Raw genomic sequence first — 20248 nt, 5'->3', positions numbered from 1 at the left:
TGCGGTTTATTAGACCCAGCAAGACTGGTGGTTAAAATAACAGATAACTGAGTTGTCCATTTCAGATAGATAGTCCTGTTGTTTCTTAACAAGACACTTAAGGCAATCACGTACAAGGAGTTCCCATTAAAAACAAATCTGAGCTAGAAAACTAATTCTGAACAATATAAAAGAAGAATCTCATTGCGGAACACTGCCTATTTTATTGAGAGTTAATTTTTCATGGAAGGAATAGGCCAATTACTTTGTTGGAGTTCCCAGAAGATTTTGAATCCTCATGGTAAGAAATGATCTCAGCCATCTCAGTTATTGAATTCTTGCTTTCTTGATCTTCCGTCCTATTTTAGTAATAAATACCATATATGAGTACTGTTTCCTATTGAACATTTTCCTCTTTTGACTCCAGTTTAGACTCTGCTAAAAGCTCTTGTACTTTGCCCACCTTTTCTGACCTGCATAGAAGTTTCTTGTCTATGTCTGGTCTTTTATTTCCTCCTGTGTATTTCATTCCTGGTCTGCATGGGTCATTTGTTGGTGCATACTGAAGTTTTGTTGTTTGTTTTTACCAAAACTGTGAAATAAACTACTTTGGTTATTTTCCTGTTCCTTTTCAAGTAAGTGGACATTTTTTTCCAAACATGGATAACTGTCCAACTCCACCCCCAATTATTTTGTTGATTATAAACCAATTTCTAATGTAGCTTTCTCAAAGGGGCTGCAGAAAAAGTTGCACTGCAAAAATATAGTAGCATTTTATTATTGCTTTTATCTTTGAACAGTACCCAAATGTGTGTTTGATGCTTTACAGAATAAATAAAAGTCACAGTGAAAACCCTTTTGGCGGGTAATCTAATTTTAGCGATGGCTCATTAGAGTAACAACCAAAAGGGAAGAGAATAAGGAAAAGGGAGGCTGAAGATTACAGTAATGAGGTAATTATTAGCATTGAAACATCAGCTATGAACAGAGTGTTCTCTAGGTACTCCACTTTAGCTTTCTTACTGTTTAAAATATTTACATTTTGGCTGACTCACAGGTTTATCATATCTTAGTGCTGTTATGTGGAATATCTGGATCTTTTCAGTGACAGAACATCCTCTGATGTCTTCCACCTTTAAATGTATAAATGTCAAAGAACTTCACAAAATTAAACGCTGATAAAACTGAAATCTCCAAAATGATTGCTACATTTTATAACATCTATAATTTTGCATGGTGATGAGTCCCCCGTATATTTGTTTCTTCAGAATCTTGAATTGTGGAGTAACCATGTTGGAATACAATAAAAACTTCACTGAATATTATTTTTATCATTTTTAGTACTGTTACTGGAATATGCCCTTCTCTCTCCAAAGTTTAATTGGCAACATTAATTCATTTTTCAATAACAGCAAGATTCAGTTCTGAAGCTTGTGGCATGATTTTCTGGACCTTAAACTGACTGGCTGTTTTCAACTTATTGAGATTTCAGCAATTAGGGCCTTCACTGGGACCAAATCAACCCAGAGCTCTATTTTTGTTATAGAGACTGTATGCAGGCTTCCTGTAGTGTCCTTGGTTGATTTTTAACTCATGCTATTTATCCTAGGGTGCTTTTGTATGGACAGATCTTTTATATTTTGGACTTAATAACCTCCTCTTATGTTCCTTCATCTTCGGTATGGTACGTGGAGCAGAAGTTTTTTTCTCTTCCATGTTCAATTCCAATTAATTCATTTGTGGTCAGGGCTTTGTTTTCTTGTACTTCTGCAATAGGTTGTTGGGAATTCTGTATCTCTTTATTATTCTATTATCTATTATATCAGCAACTTAACAAAACTCATGGTTTCCATAAATATTGGTATTTAAATTATTCAGAAACATTTAAAATGTTTCCTTACACCTATAATAATGAGTGTTACCTATGTAACCAAAAAGTTATATAGTTAAATTATAAACATAGTAGTTCTTATTTTTTCCTGGAGATGATTTACAAGCCCATGTTATGACTAAAAAGATGCTATTGCAGTACTGGAAATAGGAAAGGCCACCTTCACTGATGGAATGCTTGCTTATTAGATAGCTCTCTGTCAGCACGTGCTTTCCATCAGTCAGAATATTAGATGAAATATATATAAACTTGGCATCCATTTCACTCTGTCTTCATTTTCAAATGTCTAATAATATTTGAGATCTATCTCTAGATAATTATTGGTTTAGTTTTATTGACACAGCAGCTCCTTATTTGTACAATTATAAAGGAAGTTCTTTGATATATACTTTCTCTCTGAACTTGTATCCTGCTTTATTTGACAGGTCCTGATTTCAAGACAAAGTATGACAACAGTTAGATATGAAAAAGACCTACTTGGTCATCTAGTCCACCCTATGTCAATGCAGGATTGTTTTCCATTGTACATGTCCTAGAGCATTATCCAGTTCAGCCCCAAACGATGGGGCTTCTTCCACTTTACTTGGGAGATTATTTCATACCCTAATAGAACTCACTGGCAGGAAGTTTTTTTGCTAATAGTCAGCTCACATTTTTCATGCTTATTTTCATCCCATTTTTCCTATTTATGGTGCACTCTCTTAAACCATTCTTCTGTTTTGACTCTTATACCATAGAGTTGATCATACCATTAGTCTTCAGTCATTACTTAGCCAAGATGAGACCCTTAAGATATATCTATACTGCACTAAAACACCCACGGCTGGCCCAGTTCAGCTGAGTTGGTTTTCCAGGGCTGCGGGACAATAAAATTGCAGTGTAGACATCCAGGCTTGGGCTGGATTCCTTGCTGTGGGACCCTTCCTTTCCCCCCCCCCCCCCCCCGATGTTTTATTGCACATACCCTTAGGGCAGATAGGCGTAGTTTAGCAAAGCCCCATTGCTGCTCTAAACTACACCATAAGCAGCCCTTGGTCAGCCCTGGAATTGAGAACCCCAATCTGCTGTAGTTCTCCCCTTCTTCCCCAGTTGTGCCTAGCCTGTACTGCATGCATTTGAGGATTGAGACTGTAATCTTTATGCAGATGTAATGCTATCTAGCATGTAAAACAACTCATTTCACATCATTTCATACTCATTATTCAAGTGTATGATGATATATACATATGTACACACCTAAGTGGAATGTGTGCATCTATATGTCTATTATGTACATAACTTTTTTTAAAACCTCATTTTATTCCTGGGAGTTGTTAAATGATAAAGGATACATAAAAGATACAACATTATTCACCTTCTCTTGTCACATTTGCCTGACAAAAAAAGTTAATCAGAAAAGTTACAAGAAAAGCATATTTATTTCTTAAATGCCTATGCTATTATCATACTAACCCATGGGCAATCAAAGGGGGGTAAAGCAGCAGAGTTTTAACTGGAGGTGAAGCTTCCTTTGACCTTTCTTTAAGGAACAAACTATCACCTCAAGAGTTTGTATATCAAAAGAAGCACAGATCCTTGGTAAAGTGGGTAAAAAGTGCAGGAGATGACACTTAAGATGCTAATTCTTTCACAAACACTGTAGCTGAATATTTGAGTGCCATAGAGCTAGAAGGAGAAAATGTCTGCTGTTAATAAACCTTTCTCTAATAACCTTGTAGTTTATTTCTTAGTGTGAAATATAAATAGATATATCCTGCTAAGAAAATCCCAGCTGAAACTTTTAACATATGGTAATGCTTTTTCCTTTGCTAAGAAAGACAGAATATAAAAACTGTGTCATGGGGCATTACTTGAGAGGAGATCACTAGAATCAGTTCAGTACACAGTAAAATGAAATGAAGGCTGGAGAAATGGTTCTCTATATAACGTGTAAACCTTGAGACTTGAAAAAGCTATACTATGATTTCTGGTACTGCCTGCTGCAACGAGGCTTATTTTATACTTCAATGCAAGTTTCTAACCATCAGCATGTAAGTGCATGGTTTCCCATAATCTTTCTCTCTCATTTACTTTTGTCCTAATCATCAATCGCAGAGGCATTACCTATTGCCATTTTTAATAGACCATTGCAGCTGACAGATGTGATTAAAGCTACTTTTTATCACACCCTATTAACAATAAATTCTTTAGTCCATAATTCATTGTTATGCAAATATATATTGACTATACATAGGGCAAATATGAAGTATTGTGTAGCAAGATTATGGGCTTGATTAAATTTTTTAATTCTTTGTGCAGCTTTTACCTTGAAGCACTCAGAGTAATACTCAGGGCAGCTTAACTGATGGGAATTTATTCATTCCATTTTCTTTTTTATCCTAGCCTCAAACAAATTGGTTGAAAACCATAGCTGAGTGTGTAATACTTTTTGTTCAGTTAGGCATCCTATGAGAGATAAATGTGAGTATCATTGCTATCATGTCTCATTGTCCATCTGTCTGTTTCTCTAGGAGGTGATTTCCTTTCCTTTTTAAGAAAGAAGAAGGATGAGCTAAAAACCAAACAGTTAGTGAAACTTTCATTAGATGCTGCTGCTGGTATGGCGTATCTCGAATCTAAAAATTGTATACACAGGTAAGGAAGATATTTATTTTCTATGCTACAGTTTTGGCCACTTTAATGGCTATATAATAGGTTAAATGTGTAGTGCTAAATATAAACTGGATGGATCTTTAAAATTTAAAACAGGCTATGTTTTTTAAAAGATCTGTATCTGTGTTTTGAATTCAATGATTACTAACTCTAGTTTGAAGCTGTTCTGCTATTCAACTACTAAGATAGGAAAGACAAGTTAAACATGCAATGAATTGCTCACTGAGAGAGGATTTGAGTAAAGAAGCACATGGTTGATGTGGCAGCAAGGGATTATGCCACAATTAAAGAAACTAATTAACCATTTAGGGTTATGTCTGAAGCTAAGAGAGACATGCATAGCCAGAAGAACATTTTAATATACTGGCATTTCCCACTTTAGGGAAACCCACTGATATGTAAAATCATGAAGATGGGGTAACAGCAGGAATTCTGTACAGCAGAACAATATTAATTGTTCACTAATGCCAGCTTTCGAAACAGTCCCTACACTTTCTAGTAATATATTTGCCTTTTTTTCCAACTCAGTCCCACTGTGGAGCTTTCTATAATCACTATATTTCAGTGGAATTTAAAGAGTTGTACCCCTGTTTGTTTTCCCAAATACCCAATGTGTAGCTTTTTAGTATGGCATAAACGAATCACTATGAGAGTGTAAGGCAACAGAAACATGATGGTAATTTCATTATGGAGAGAAAAATTTATTACAATGGTGACCTGTCTCTGAAACTACAGTTTAAAAAAAGTTTGTAACTAAGGTCTGGGCTGCTTAACCTATTTTACTGGTCTAATTTCATACCTAGCAGAACTCCACTGAAGTTAGATTGTTAGAGACCTGAATGATATTTCCCTTACTTCAGGTATGAATTTGTCCCACTATCAGATGGATCAAGTTAAGGGGTTTATCTTAATCTGGGATAGGGGAATGTCCTATAAATTCTAAAAAAATAAATGTAGTTAGAAAAAAAAATCCACCATATGCTTCACAAAAATTTGTAGACATTATTAATGTAGGTCTCCCTAGGTTTTGTGCTTTACTTCACATCCATTTGCGGAATTACAATTAGCTATCAAACTCCATGCTCAAAGCTGTATTAACATTATCAATTATGCTGATGCACAAATAAATTAATAAAACACTCCTGTTAGCTTGTGCTACATAAGAAATATAGAACAAAAAGATGTCTAAATGTAAAATATCCAATACTGTAATCTTAGGGCGGTATTACAAACAATATGGGAAAACAACAGGATTCAAAACTCAGCATTCTAACATACTAGAATGAATTGAAGCATGGTATTTTCTTAAGAAAATATAATCACAATATAAATCAAAGCAGAATCACAAACATGAAGTGCTTTTAAATGTCCTTATAAATTTGAATCATTTAATTTTGTTCCTAATCCCTACTCACTGTTAGATCAGAAATGCCTGCTCAGATCTTCAAAATTTCCAGAAAATAAAAACAAAGGGAAAAATAACTAACTAACTGGTATTTTGGAGCTTTGTAGTATCTTGTTCTGTAGTTGTGATTATTGAAAAAAGAGCAAGGCAATTTTTCATTACATAAAAACATGACAGCTGCAAAATGCAAACAAATAATTGCAGAAAGAAATGATTTACTTTTGGAGAGGTGCCCTGTGCTTTTCTTCAAACTCTGGAGGAAGATTTCCTGGGTCTTTCAACTTAATTGGCATCACTGCTGTTCACTGTACATGTGGGGGTTGCCCCTTGTTATCTGTGAAGGAGACTGGGGTTTTTCAAATGCAATCATGTATCATCGTATTTGGGGGGATATAATTTCATCTACAGTGAATTTTTAAAACCTGTATGCTCATTCAGTTATTTTTATATTACTTGGTTAGTATTTCTTCTTGTTTGGTGCCACCCTAAACGTTATCTCCCAAATCAGATTAATTTTGTGGCCAAGTGTTTTCAGGATTGATCTTCTAGTGGTTTTAATTAGTTCATTGGCAGTAGCATTTGTTTTATTTTTGTAATTGTTAATGATCTTTTTTTCCAACCAGTATTTTAGGGAGCTTTTTTGAAAAGTATATATACACATACAGAATGGTTCAAGGTCTAAATTGGATAGAGAGAGATGGTGGTGTGAGGTGATAGGAAGTTTTTATTATCATGAGTTGGGATGCCCGTATTAATCAAGAGTGGCAAAGTTGAGCTATGAGTAAGTTATGCAGGCCTTCTCAAACAAGGGTGATAAAAATTTTGTATACGTTGCATCATCTCATATTTTGTTAATGCCAGAGATTTGTGAAATTTTGTTCGTTTTGTACTATTTTTAGATTCCCTTTGCTTTTTCCACTTTAGTTACTGTGGAAACAATGACTTATTAGTGTGGGTGGAGCTTTGCAGCATCCATAAGTTTAAAATAAAGTCAATTTAGACAATAGTTAGAAATGGTTCGTGAAATACAGAAATCTGTGCTGGATCGCATGTGGTATATGTGGTGGGAAGGTAGGTGTGTGAATTTCCTACTTTGTAATTGCTCACTCTTTAACTTCAGAATTCTCACATCTGATGACAAAAAAGAATGTTTTATTAAAAGGATGCAGTGTCTATATTCTTTTCTTGTAAACACGTTAAAGAAAATAATTATAACTGCTTGATTAAATTATAAAACTAAATTAGCTATTCAACACTACTGTTATGAAATATGGAGGACAGTAAACTTTATATCAAAATATACATTTCAGCTTTCATAATACTTGAATAATACTTTAGTATACTATGTTCTGAGTTCTTAGCAAAATATCTGACTAAATGGTGGCACATAATGTACATTTATTAGGGTCTATGAGTTGATGGTGCTGAATTTGGCAGGTAATCAGATAATGAAAAATTGTGGCTCAAGGCCTCAAATACATATATTTAGTGTTTCAGTATATATTTTTAGGTATCATAGAACCTTTTTTCTTCCTGTTAGCATAGTTTAGTAACTAGTATTACCAGAATGGCAAATGCTCAGTGAGTTTGAAAGACAGATTATCAGATTTTTATATATGTTTACTAAAGACTAAATTTGTGTCATTTAGTCACAACCTGAACCCAGAGGGATGGTGTAGAGCCTGAACTGTTCCAGCGAGAAGCTCTGGAAAGAGCTTCATTGAGCCACAGTATCTCCCTGTACTCCTTAGTTGAGCTGTTGTGGTAGTGGAGTAATTTACAGCATCTTTTTGTGAGGCTCATGATGAGTCAATAGTGTGCCCTTGTTGCCAAGAAGGCTATGGCATATTGGGCTGCATTAGTAGGAGCATTGCCAGCAGATCGCAGGATGTGATTTTTTCCCTTCTATTGGGCACTGATGAGGCCACTTCTGGAGTATTGTGTCCAGTTTTGGGCTCCCCACTACAGAAAGAATATGGACAAATTGGAGAGTCCAGCAGAAGGCACATGACTTCTGAGGGAACTGGATTTATTTAGTCTGCAGAAGACACAAGTAAGAGGGGATATGATAGCACCCTTCAACTACCAGATGGGGGGTTCCAAAGAGGATGGAGGTAGGCTGTTCTCAGTAGTAGTAGATGATGGAACTAGGAGCAATGGTCTCAAGTTGCAGTGGAGGAGGTCTAGGTTGGATATTAGGGAAACAAATTTTCACTGCGAGGGTGGTGAAGCAGTGGAATGGGTTACCTAGGAACCTGATGGAATCTCCATCCTTAGGAGTTTTTAAGGCCCACCTTGAAACAAAGCCCCAGCTGGGATTATTTAGTTGAGGTTGGTCCTGCTTTGAGCATATGGTTGGACTAGATGACCTCCTGAGGTCCCTTCCAATCCCAATCTTCTATGATCCTATACTTGCATGTGTGTGTGCAAATGTACCTATACTTTGCAGCCTGCCAGCTTCGTTAGCTGGAGTGTATGTGTGGTAGAGCCACAGTTCCATTTATTCCCCTCCTAGTTGCCCCTGTGATTCCACTCCTTGTGTTTCTCTGAACACCAAGGATACATCTGTATTCCTTTTGTGGGCTGTGCAAAGAATATGGGAGTCCCTGTCCCTTCCTATTCTCCTGCATTGCTGGATAAGACAAGGACATAGCCTAGTGCTACACAATGTTTTATTGTAATGGCAAAACTAAATTAAACGTATGATCAGGCATTAGCCTTATGAAAAGTAACAGGAATTTTGGAAAATACATGGGATTGAAAGTTCATCTTCTGAGTTTAAAAAAAAAAGATGGAGGGGGAGAGCTAAAGATAGATAAAAATGGACCTGATCGCAGAATAGCTTCTATTTTGTTTAAAGCACACTGCAGAAAGGCATTATGATTACTGCTTTTGTCAAAAAATAAAAATAATATATAATTAGAAATGGTTTCTATCGTGTAGATTGCAACTAAAAAGGAAAATATTCTGCTTCCATACCTTGCTTTTTCTGCAGTACTTTTCTCTGTTTATTTTAATCTTCTCAGAGCCCTAGCATATTTTTCCAGTTACTGTATTTATTTTGCCATTCTTTCAAAGTATGTGCATTTGAGTTGCTTTATCATGAAATTGAAGATTGCTCAGCATCTGAGTCTACTACTATTAACATGATACCATTGAAGAAACTATACTGCATGTGCCTGGAACTTACCCCTTTAGGAGTTTATATTTAAAAGTTATTTATCTTGTTATTTGAAACTCACTGATTGATTCATTCTTTTACTTGATCATTTAATAGTTGGGTCAGTGCAATAGCAGCCCTGGCCATTGTTTTATGTCTTCCTATTGTGCTCCTGTCTGTTTTGTGGCAAGTGTATGTGTGTAAATTAAGCATGCTAGATTTACAATGATTAATGCTTAATGCATGTGAGTGATAGTTTAATCCATGTTCTGAGCTCATCTAAATTCCAGAGCTTAGAAGTTATCTCATCTTGAACCAGAACAGAAGACAGAACAGAAATCAGTAGGCTGAAATAAAAAACATTTTTGCATGAGGTGTTACTTAAAAACAAAAAAGCAAAGAGCAGTTGAACAAATACAGCAGTACACAGTTACTGCATCTCCATTTAATGAAATTGAGCTTGAAAAATGGTTTCTTGCTTTTCATTTTTTACCACATGCTATTGTTTAGATTTTACCATTTTGTCTGTTAATTAAAAATACAGGATTAACATAGAGATGTGAATCATCTCAGCTGGCTGGATAAGCATTTATGACTGATTTTTCTCCTTCAACATTTGATTGCATTTGTTGAATACATTTAGCTGTAACTTTATTTTTAGCTTCCAAATCAATCTTGTTGCAAATCAGTCTGGTTTAGAGACTATACCTATAGAATGAATATATATATATATATTGTACTTTCCCTCCCTCCACCACTACTTTTTCCTAATGATTAATAGGAATCATGATTAGGAGAATTAAAATGTAATTAAATTAATCGAAGATTGATTTAAACTAATTATCCCTTGGATTTCTTTCATCTTTTTCATTGATAACATAGTATGACCATTTGTCACTGGGACACTCTGAACTTGAAAATCATATTTTCATCTGTAATTTTGTGCCAACAGTAGTTAAAACACATAAGATTACTACAACTGAAAAAAATTAGCAGATTTTTTTTTCTCTTTTTTTCAGTTTGTTTATTTTGATCATTTGATAGTACTTTTTGCAGGATCAGTGTAAGTGTTTTCCCTGATAAGTAGATTGGCTTCACCATTGCTGAAGGACCTTTACGAATTGCAATAGAAGAACAGAAACTTTTTTAAGGTTTAAAAAATAAATTCAGGAAGTGCTGGCATTTTAAACATCAGTCAATTTTTAAGAAGATTATGATGCCAGTTTCTCTTTAAAATCATTAGCTATAAATCATGAACTATGCATCTGCAATATATATAGGCTTGGCAGAATTAGATTTGTATTTTTTATCATTTCAATGAATGTCACTGTTTAATTTTTAAGCTCATTTTTCCTGTTTATCAATTTTAAATTTTCACAGTTGTGGGAAATTATGGGAGGGATCAGGCAATGGGGGGAGTCAGACAATTATTTAATCAGATTCAATGAGATGCAGAGATTCAAAAAAGTTAAAGCTTTATAAAGTAATAGCTGTATTGTCAACTTCACTTGCCAAAATATATAAAGTCAATATACTTAAACTCAAGTTCTCAAACAACATTTTTCTTACTTTGCCTGTCTGTAAATTTTTATTATTATCAATAGAAATATTTTTCATTGGTTTGTGTATGTATGGTGAAATTGACATTTACCAGTAAAAACCTAGTCCTTCTAAGCTTAAATATATAGCTTATACTTAATGCCAAATTCAAGCCACTCTTTTCCATATACATACAGTATATGAGAAAAGGTATGGCCAAGCACCAGTGAAGTAATGTTCTCTACTGCAGCCTCCCTGACATTCAATGGAGTAAATACTCTGAAAGTCTTCCGTAACCAGACCTAGAGCAGATGCCTTCAAGGTTTAGGTCAAAATGCTTCCTCTTCCAGCTATTCCGAGTCTTAATCAGGTTACTCCTGCTTCAGGGTGGGGGGCTCTCCTTAACTTCATCCAAATCCAAATCCAGTACATTTTAATTCCATCTTTGCAGTTTTTACAAACACCAAAGTTTAACAGTGTCTGAGTTAGGCCCACAGGGTGAAATCCTGTTCCACTAAAAGTCAGTGAATATATAACTAGACAATTGCTTATTTTCTTCCTCTTTATTAGAATATCTATAAATTCTCTTCGGTTGATTTTTACTGATTTTTCTTAAGTCCAGTCTTCATGTTTAGTTTTTGTTTTATATGCTGTTCTCTGTTTTTTTTTAGCAATCTTGACACTAAGGATTACAAAAATTCTGAAGAAAATCTCAGGAGGCTTTATTTCTATTTTAAAATAAAAGAAAGCCTTGTATCTTCTGTCCCTGAAATGAATATCAATCTTAGGCTCTCAAGTGTATTTTTACTATTTCAACTAGAGATGTATTATGTGCATTAAGTTATCTGTCTTTAGAAAGGTGGGTGTTTTGTCAGTTGTACTTTAGTGTACAGTCATTGCCATTGCTAGCCAGCTTCTTACAATCATTTTAAAATTGTTTAGGTAAAATGAAATGAGTTTGCATAATACCATTTTTGTGACCTCCTGCTTCATGAATAGAGAACATGTTTAATTATTTACTACTGACGCAAATAGTTCTGTAGTGTTGGTGGTTAATAATGCTGTTTGATCATATATGAGCAAACAAGATTTTTTCCTTTATAGAGTTGGTGTCATCAATAGAACTGAAACAGTGCAGAAAAGAAATCATTTGCCATACATTAAAATCTTGTTTTTCTGTTAGATGAAGTATCTGCTTCTAAAATAAAGGAGTATGTTTGAAATCATCATGGACTCTGTTATAGAAATAGTAAAATCTTATCTCTTCTCTTAAAAGTTTGATGAGAGAACTACTACTTTGTACTGAACTTTTCTTCAATTGGTTAGTACTTCTTTATGTTATAGGGGGAAAAAAAATCCTTCCTGAATTATCACGTTCTTAAGATTGCCTTTTTAAGTATAGTGTTAACCCTGATTTCCACACTTCAGTACAATGTGAAAATGATCTGATCTTTCATGAGTGTAGTGAAGAAGGTTGAGGGAACCCTTTTTTTCCCCTCACCTGTGCATTGAGCAGGTAGGATCTTTCTGTTTACCCTCCCTAAGTGAAAAGGAGTAGAGCAATTATTAATACCACCAATCACACTCAGCAGTCCAGGAAGAGTTGAGTGCCACTGGTGCTGAGAGGGAACAAATGTGGCTCCTTTGTAAATGGTATAGCAACTATTGCTACTGTTGTGCTACCCCAGTGCACCTGGAGGAATTCAGCCTGCTTGTATTTTCTAAAGCCAGAATGTCTCCAGCCACAGTTTGCTGATGCAGTGCCTTTGCGCATGTGTCCGTAATGTGGCAGTGGCTAGAAAAGCCACAATCTGGCACTTAGGGTGTATTTCAAGCAGAACTAGACTATGTGCATGTGGCAATACTTCGCAGTGCTCCAAGGAGGAGTTGTTTAATTGTTAGTTTTCAGCCTGTCACTTGTGTTTTGCAGTGTGGTATTATAAAGCATAAAAATGACTAACACGATGGTCTTTTCAGGGTGCTATCATGCCTAAGGGTCACAGACAACTGAATGCTATCTTGTTTCATTCCATTCATCATATAATTGTGGTTATTTGTTACATTGACAATGGAGTATCGCAGACTATGCTTCAAGCTTTAAAAAATTGCTATACCTATCTAGAAAATATTATTTTTTAACATATGGTTAAAAATAAGTTTGGTGATAAACTTTTGTTTTGCTGCTTAGAGGAACTGCTCAATAAGCCAAATATTTCATTTAGTGTCTCCGTCCCCCCCCCCCCCCCCTCCCCAAATCCCCTTTCTCCTTGCCTCCTTGCTCTCTTTTATTTTTGTAAATAATACATGATGGAGCTGTTCTTCTGCTATAGTTCAGTGTATTTAGTTCTTCATCATTTAAGATACTGAGTTGGATAGTTCTTGATCATTTAATGAATTTTTAATCCCCTGGTGTAAAATTTTCCCCTTCTCCTCTCTGCATTCTTTCTTGAATATAGGGACTCATTTCTTATATAAATTACATGAACAGACAAAACTGCTATTATCATATTTGCCATTAGAGACATTTAAAAACCCTTTGGCAGCACAAAGCTATAAAGCAGATCTGTGGCTGAATAAAACATGTTTAGTACATAAATATCTTATGAACATTTTACCCTGCATCATACATTATGTAGTGACATGAATCTTTGAAATGCATCATGATCGCTGAAATACATGCACTGCTTATAAAATTATGGGAAAGTGCTATTTTTACTAAATGTTTCCATATTCTAGTACTAAGCTACATTGTTATAATTCGATTTTGGGTGAATTTAGTTTAAATGAACACTAGAGATACCTAATCACAGACTGAAACCACTGCTTACGCATTGTGTAAATTTTTTCCCATTTAACTCAAAAATTTCTGTCTTGACTATTGCAGTTTCTTAACTGTAAGTTACATTAGATAGTGCCTTTTATCTTGAAGGAATCCAAAGCACTTTACAAATTATGAAATTTATATAAAATACAGAAATCACTTCACTTCTACTGAAAGTCAGGTATTTCTGTGATGGAACATGTAGTTATTGAGCTATCAACAACAGAGTGCACCAATTTTAGGTTGGACCATAAAGAACAACTCCTCCATTTGAAATTTAGCGTTTTCTAAGCATAGTAAGTAGTCACTGCTTGTTATATAGTCAAATATCCAATAGGGGCAAAATTTGTTTAACCTAGCTCATTTTTATTTATAACTTTAAACAATATTTGAAGCTACAGAAGGTCTTCAGAAATGAAAGCAAAGTTTGCAAAGTAATCCATTCTTTCTTAGTTTTTATTTCCTTTTCTATTGCTCCCATCTATTTATCCTTTGCTTAACAATGTAGCATCTGAGCACTTTACGTAATTATAAATATCTAAAACTGCAGTCTAAACAAAGATTCTCAAACATAGTGTTGTCATTCAGTAGTTCACCTTTCACTGTTATTATTGAGCCAATTCCGTAGCAAGGCAATACTGTAGTGCTTGATACCATATTTCAAATGATACGTAAAACTGATTTCTGGACTATTTGTGATTATTAAAAGACATGTGGCACTTTCTGTAAGAGAGTGTTAACCCCAAGTTCTTAAAAAATTTCTTGAATTTTCTGCCCAAAAGAATTCTTTTTGAAGTTCAGTTTCAATGTGGTATTCTTCATTTTGTGTCCTAAACTATTGTTTAGTGTTGCTGGGAATTGTTCAGTAGTGCCATTTCCACCCCAGAAGTTGTAGTTCAGTGTAAAATGGGAAGGTTATATCACCTAACTCTCAGGGGTATTGTGAAAATAAATTCTCTAATATTTGTGAAGCACTCAGTTGTATATTGAGGAACGTATTTCCATGAGGAAATTAATACTTTTTTATTCAGTGTGGGGTTGAATGGTGTGTGTTGAATAAGGATGGGGGCACACACTGAGTGTAGAGGATAAAAAGAAATATTGGAAAAACTTCCTATTTCCCTGAATGAGGCAGGAGTCCTGTGGAAATTGGGTATCTGATCATGAAATTAAAGACTATCATAATTGATATGCACAAAGAGGCTGAATTAAGATTGTCCAGTAATTGATTCTGCAATCTTAATGTTCCTTTAACATATTTTTGGATTTTATACGTTTTACAAATATAATGCTAAAAGACAAATGACATACATGAGCATATTAATATTTTCCATTTCTCTTCCTTGTTAAAATATATTAATCTGTTAAAGAAGTGGACTAAATTGAAATGAATAATAAGAAATGCATCTATATATGAGCGTGTTTTTAAAAAGATAGATGGAATCCCTAGGTTTGTGATAAAAAGATTAACTTGTTTTGCATTGTAATAAATATCAGGGCTCATGGAAAAGAATCGAATGTGAGACACTTTGTCCAGGCTTTTTGATTTTAAACTCATCTTTTACACAAATGTTATCTTCATTTAAAGATATGTAACTTGGCACTGTCTTGGTTTCTTCCCAAAGAGAGCACGTTAAGCATGTACAATCCAACCAATGCAACTCCAAATCTTTTCCTTTCAGGATAAAATTATAATGAAGGTGGAAAGTTCAGTGTGACCAACACCATCTCCTGCTTGGCGGTTCTTTCTCATTATGTTCACTCAGCACAGCCTGATGACAACACAACTCATTGGGAACAAATTCTATCTCCATGTCCCTTGACCTAGACTGACTATAGTGGTCTGAGTTCCAGAATCTCTCTCACCTTTAGCGTCTCTCCTTCGAGGATTCAGCATTATCTTCTCCTTATGTACATCTGTGTGAAATTTCCCATACAACAGTAATCTTAACAAAAACAAGATTTATTAAAAACAGATCAATTGAATTTTTTTTTAAAAAAAATTGTTTGCTTAACATATTTAGGTTTAATCCTCTCATAAAATAAAGAAGATAAGGCATTTCCAGTTTAAAAAAAAAAAGGTAAAAAGCCTACATCTCTTGAAATCAATCCTCTCTCACTGATCATTCTGGTCAATCTGTTGTCATAGATGTAGAGATAGCATCATCTTCTCTCCTGTCACTAGGACCCATTTTTTAATGGTCAGCTCGCATGTCCAGACCTACCCATTCTGGCCATCTATGCATCTTTCAGTTATTGGTGTCCATTAATTTATCAGCGTGAGGTTTCATTAACATTTACACAAAGGAATCTTCCTTTAGGAGTATCATTGGAAAGGAAGGTCGCATGACCTGATGACCTCTGGAAGTTTGCCCCTAGACTTGGTATCATCAGGATTGGTATGTCAAAAGTCCTAGTGATTTCCATTTCTTTTGACTAACTCTGGAGTTTCTGTGTTCTTTTTTGTAGGAGCTAGTTCACCGTCAATGGCTGAACACAGCTTTCATCCAACAGTGTTAAACAGACAGCTTTTCAATGTGACCCTTTTTAAAAATTTCTTTTATCAATTTCTGTTACTATAAAACAAATTGTGACAGATGTTGGATATGAGTGCTCTCTCTCTTTTCAAATTAATATATAATGAAAACCTGTTTGTGTAACTGTGTGCCCTATTTTTATGGGGGCTTAGAATACTGCATGGGTTACTACATCAGCTATCTTTCTTCGCTTGAGCCAAATTGCTAACATATTTTTTAATCATTCAAGTTGATTATATTTCTGCTTATTAGTACAAAAGATCTGGTAATTGCAGAAAATGAAATCTTGGACTTGTCTTCTTGTAAACAACTGAGAAATACATGGTTGTCCACTAACCACAAACATCTATTTTTTCTTTCTTTGGAGGAAATGTAAACCCTATTTTTCTGCATCCGGGCCTCCCCAATCTCCCAGGACAATCTGAATCCCTTGTGAGTTACTCCCACATCTTGTGAGGGACATTCAGACAGTTTGCGTGGTTCATGATCGGGAGTGCCATCCTCAGGGCAGACTGTCAAAAGCAGTGCAGACACCCTGAACTGGTAGTATGTTCTACAGCTAGATTTCACCAACCCAGTAACAAAATGTGAACTCTTGAAGCATTATAACAATCTTACCATAGAGTCACAGACAATCCCCTGCACACTCCAGTGTATCTTGTCACGCACACAAGTTGGACTTAGTGATAGTTGGTTGCATTATGCCAAAGTTCACAAAAATTTCAGGTTGCTTCCAGTTCCTAGAGACCAGTCACTTACCCCAGCTCAATTTGCACCTCCAATCTCACACCAAAGGCAATGCTTTGTAGCCAATCCTATAGTAAACTAAGGATTTATTAACATGGGGGTGGGGGGAAATGAGAGAGTTTGACTGGTTAAAGAAGCAGCCATATACACAGATGACTTAGTATGTGGTTCCAAAAGGTGACAGAGTTGTAGTAATGTGTCAACCATGAATGTCTTTTAGGGCTAACCCATGTTGACCCTGGGGATCTCTGCTTCTGTTCGTAGCTCTGGCCCTGTCAGAGTCCAAACAGCAAAAGACTTGAAAAATGTTCTTGTCAGCTATCTTTATTTTATTTTTCCAGAATTCAAGATGATGTGACAAGCCCTTTTGCACAGTCTCTTCGTGGTTGTGAAAGGGCAATGAACAAAGTCTTTGCACTGTGATTTCCCACAGTGGCCCATTTAATTTTGATAGCCTTCTTGAAGAGCAAGAGACAATCTCTCTTGACAGGTTCACAGTTCCAGAGCCATCATTTTTTACAGTTATAAAGCAAAAAAACTTAGATATTACTTTATAGCATGTGATAAAGATATTATAAGTGAGATTAATGCATGCAGCAATTTACAAGTATTTCCTCAAGTCTGAACACTAAACCCATTGTTATCGGTTCAATATCCAACTTAACCATACTAACACACGGGTGAAACAGACTGGCTTTCAGCAGTGAATTTATCAATGCTCGGCTGAGGCTTAAAGAGTTGGCAAGAGCTGGCACCTCATTTGCCAGTGTCACAGCCACGTACATTTAAAACAACTGAGAAATATATGGTTGTCCATTAAACACCAAAAATTTTTTTTCTTTCTTCCTTTGGAGGAAATGAAACTACTTCTCTTTCTGGAGAAGTCTCTCCCCAATTTCCCAAAACCATCTGAATCCCTTTTATGTTACCCCCATAATATAGGAGGGCATTCAGAAAGTTTCTGGCCTGACAAAGGAAAATACATAATTTGCATTTAATTGTTTGTTTGTCAATATATCTTCCTGACATCAATGCACTTGATCCAGTGCAGCTGCAGCGTGGCTCTGCCCATATTTTAGAAGTCTTTGTCCTGCGAATCCAGAAACGCCTTGACTGCTGCAATCACTTCATTATCACATTTGAAATTCTTCTCATTAAGATCTTTCTTCAACTTGGGAAATAGGTAGAAGTCTGAGGGAGTGAAATCTGATGAATAGGCTGGATGGGGAGTAATTGAAAGCTATATTTAGTGGCTGTGATCACTGCATCATGTGATGTGTGGGTTGATGCATTGTCCTAAAGAAGCAAAAAGGTCCCTGGAAATGTCAAGTTGCACTGTCTTCTGATTAGGGCTTGGCATTCTGACCACCCATCTTGCTGACCCCTCTCTCATGCCCTAGTCTTCATTGAGGATGACGTGTGCTATCACAGTCTTGATGACCATTTTCTCAACTATATGCCTGACTGTTGATCTTCTGTCATTCGTCACTATCTTGTGGACTGCAACAGTTTTTTCTGGTGTGGTTTCTCTGGGACATCCTGACTTTGGCTCATCCTTAATGCTGATTCTTCTTTATTTAAATTCAGCAGCCCAGGTTATTACTGTGAAATATATTTTACTGTGACATGTTGCCACCATGTCCTCATGCATTTCCTTTGGGATCAAGCCTTTTCTTATGGAAGTACTTGATCATCATTCAGATTTTATTCTTCTCAATTTTTTCAATCTTCAGTGGTTGGCTGACTTCAACACATCATCATACAAGTTCTGCACAGATGAAAAAATGTCCCCTAACAAAAAAACACATCAAAATATCAGAACTTTGATTTGTGAAATCTTTTAGGCCCTAGCACATAATTAAATGTCAGCCTGTGCACTTTTTGAACAACTCTCATACATACATACTCCTTCCTCTTGCTTCCACAAAACATCCTTTCTTCCATCTCAGTCAAGCTTTATTTATAGATACTGAAACAGTGTAATTTGTTCTACACTAATACGTAAAAGGACACTGTTGTTCTGAAATCTAGTCAATTTAAAAAAATGTGCTTAGCAGTAGTTAAGTGTACTACAGCTGCCTCAAAGTTTCTCTGCCAATTTTTATGTTTTGAAATAAAATTTTTCTATTTTACCTAGTTTTTTCCCTCATCCTACAGTTTGAAAGACTCACATAAATAGGGAAAGAATAAAACTGATTATGCACAAATTGCTGTTAAATATGCAAAATAAGAAAATAGAAGAAATAGAGAAATTACTTTTCACTAATCTCGTTCAGTTATAGAAATCTTCAATGTTAGATGGAACAATAGCTGGGGAAAGATGGATCAGACAGAATTGTGGTTTTTAACTTGATGGTGCGTCCTTTCAACCATTTTCAGTCCTTGGTCAAGGAGACACATTGCTTAAAAAAAAACATGTAGATGAGGCTTATTAGAGTAATAGATAAATTAATTCTTCAAATAAGTTTCATCTTGTTGATCTCACAAACAAAAATGGTTGATTTTGTTGCATTATAGCAGAGATCCCCAAACTGTGGGGCATGCCCCCTAGGGTGGTGCGGAGGTATGTTCGGGAGTGGGGGGGGGGGGGGCATGGTGGACCCTGGGCCAGTTCTTGCAGGGAGGGAGGGTGGAAACTCCACCCAGCCCTGCTCTGCCCCCATCTCTGTTCTGGCCCTGCACCCACCTGCAGCCCCAGCCTTGGCCGCCCCCCAGCCCCAGCCCCAGCCCTGCAGCCCTTGGGCCAGGCTCGGGGCCTGGGCTGCAAATGGACCTGGGTCCATAGGCCCATGAACAGAGCTGCAGCCCTGGCTCCTGGTCCCGGGGCTGCAGCTCTGTTCAGGGCCTCGCAACCCCAGCCCTAGCCCCATTCCTGGCCCCAGGGCTGCAGCTCTGTTCATGGGCCTATGGACCCAGGTCCATTTGCAGCCCAGGCCCCGAGCCTGGCCCAAGGGCTGCAGCTCCAGCCCCCACCATGGACCCAGCTGCAGCCCGGGCACTGGCTCCCAGCCCCGTTTGCAATCTCCAACTGTACCTTTGGCCCTGGCTCCCTGTGGCTCCCGAGGGGGAGGTGCAAGGCCCAAAACGTTTGGGGACCACTACATTATAGGGAGATAGCTTTGTAGCAGTGAACTATGGTCTCCTGCTGCCAGAGCAAAGAGTACCAGGTATATTTTAATTTCTACTGCAGGGTAAACATTAATTAAAATTCTAAAGTGAATAAGCCTAGCAGATGCAAGTTCTGTTTGTTGCATGTTGTGGCTCTTCCCGTAGCCAAAAAGAGAAATTCTTTACCCTGAACACTGACTCGACCCATCAGAAATCAAGAAGGCTAAAACTGTCAGTGCACACTTCCGTTGCATATAACAGTACCAACCCCTTTTCTCATCAGTCTTTTACTCTCCTTGATGCTGAAACACTCCAAATACAGCCTAGCCCTGCCCTCTAAATTGCTTAGTTTTTCCTTCCAGTGGATAAGAGTTTAAAAAAGAAGATGGAAAGAAAACAGGATAATCAA

The 20248-nt window shown here is 36.4% G+C and overlaps 1 protein-coding gene across 7 annotated transcripts in view; it reads left to right on the top strand.

Moving 5' to 3' along the window:
• FER (FER tyrosine kinase) overlaps positions 1–20248 on the top strand; it is a 316011-nt gene that overhangs the window by 232113 nt on the left and 63650 nt on the right. For 5 of the 7 annotated variants that reach the window (XM_067569167.1, XM_067569169.1, XM_067569168.1 and 2 more), the window contains one exon: positions 4381–4504. In XM_067569167.1, coding sequence (XP_067425268.1) covers positions 4381–4504 — 124 coding nt within the window. Of the gene's footprint in view, positions 1–4380; positions 4505–11297; positions 11841–15129; positions 15384–20248 lie in introns of those variants that run through there. The other 2 variants (XM_067569173.1, XM_067569171.1) reach the window with 2 other exon arrangements.

This window comes from Emydura macquarii, unplaced genomic scaffold, assembly GCF_026122565.2.
Source record: "Emydura macquarii macquarii isolate MOO-44397 ecotype Brisbane River unplaced genomic scaffold, CSIRO-AGI_Emac_v2 contig_2897, whole genome shotgun sequence".
Lineage (NCBI taxonomy): Eukaryota > Metazoa > Chordata > Testudines > Chelidae > Emydura > Emydura macquarii.
The sequence above is the reverse complement of the archived record's forward strand: the minus strand, read 5'-3'. Positions and strand labels throughout refer to the sequence as shown.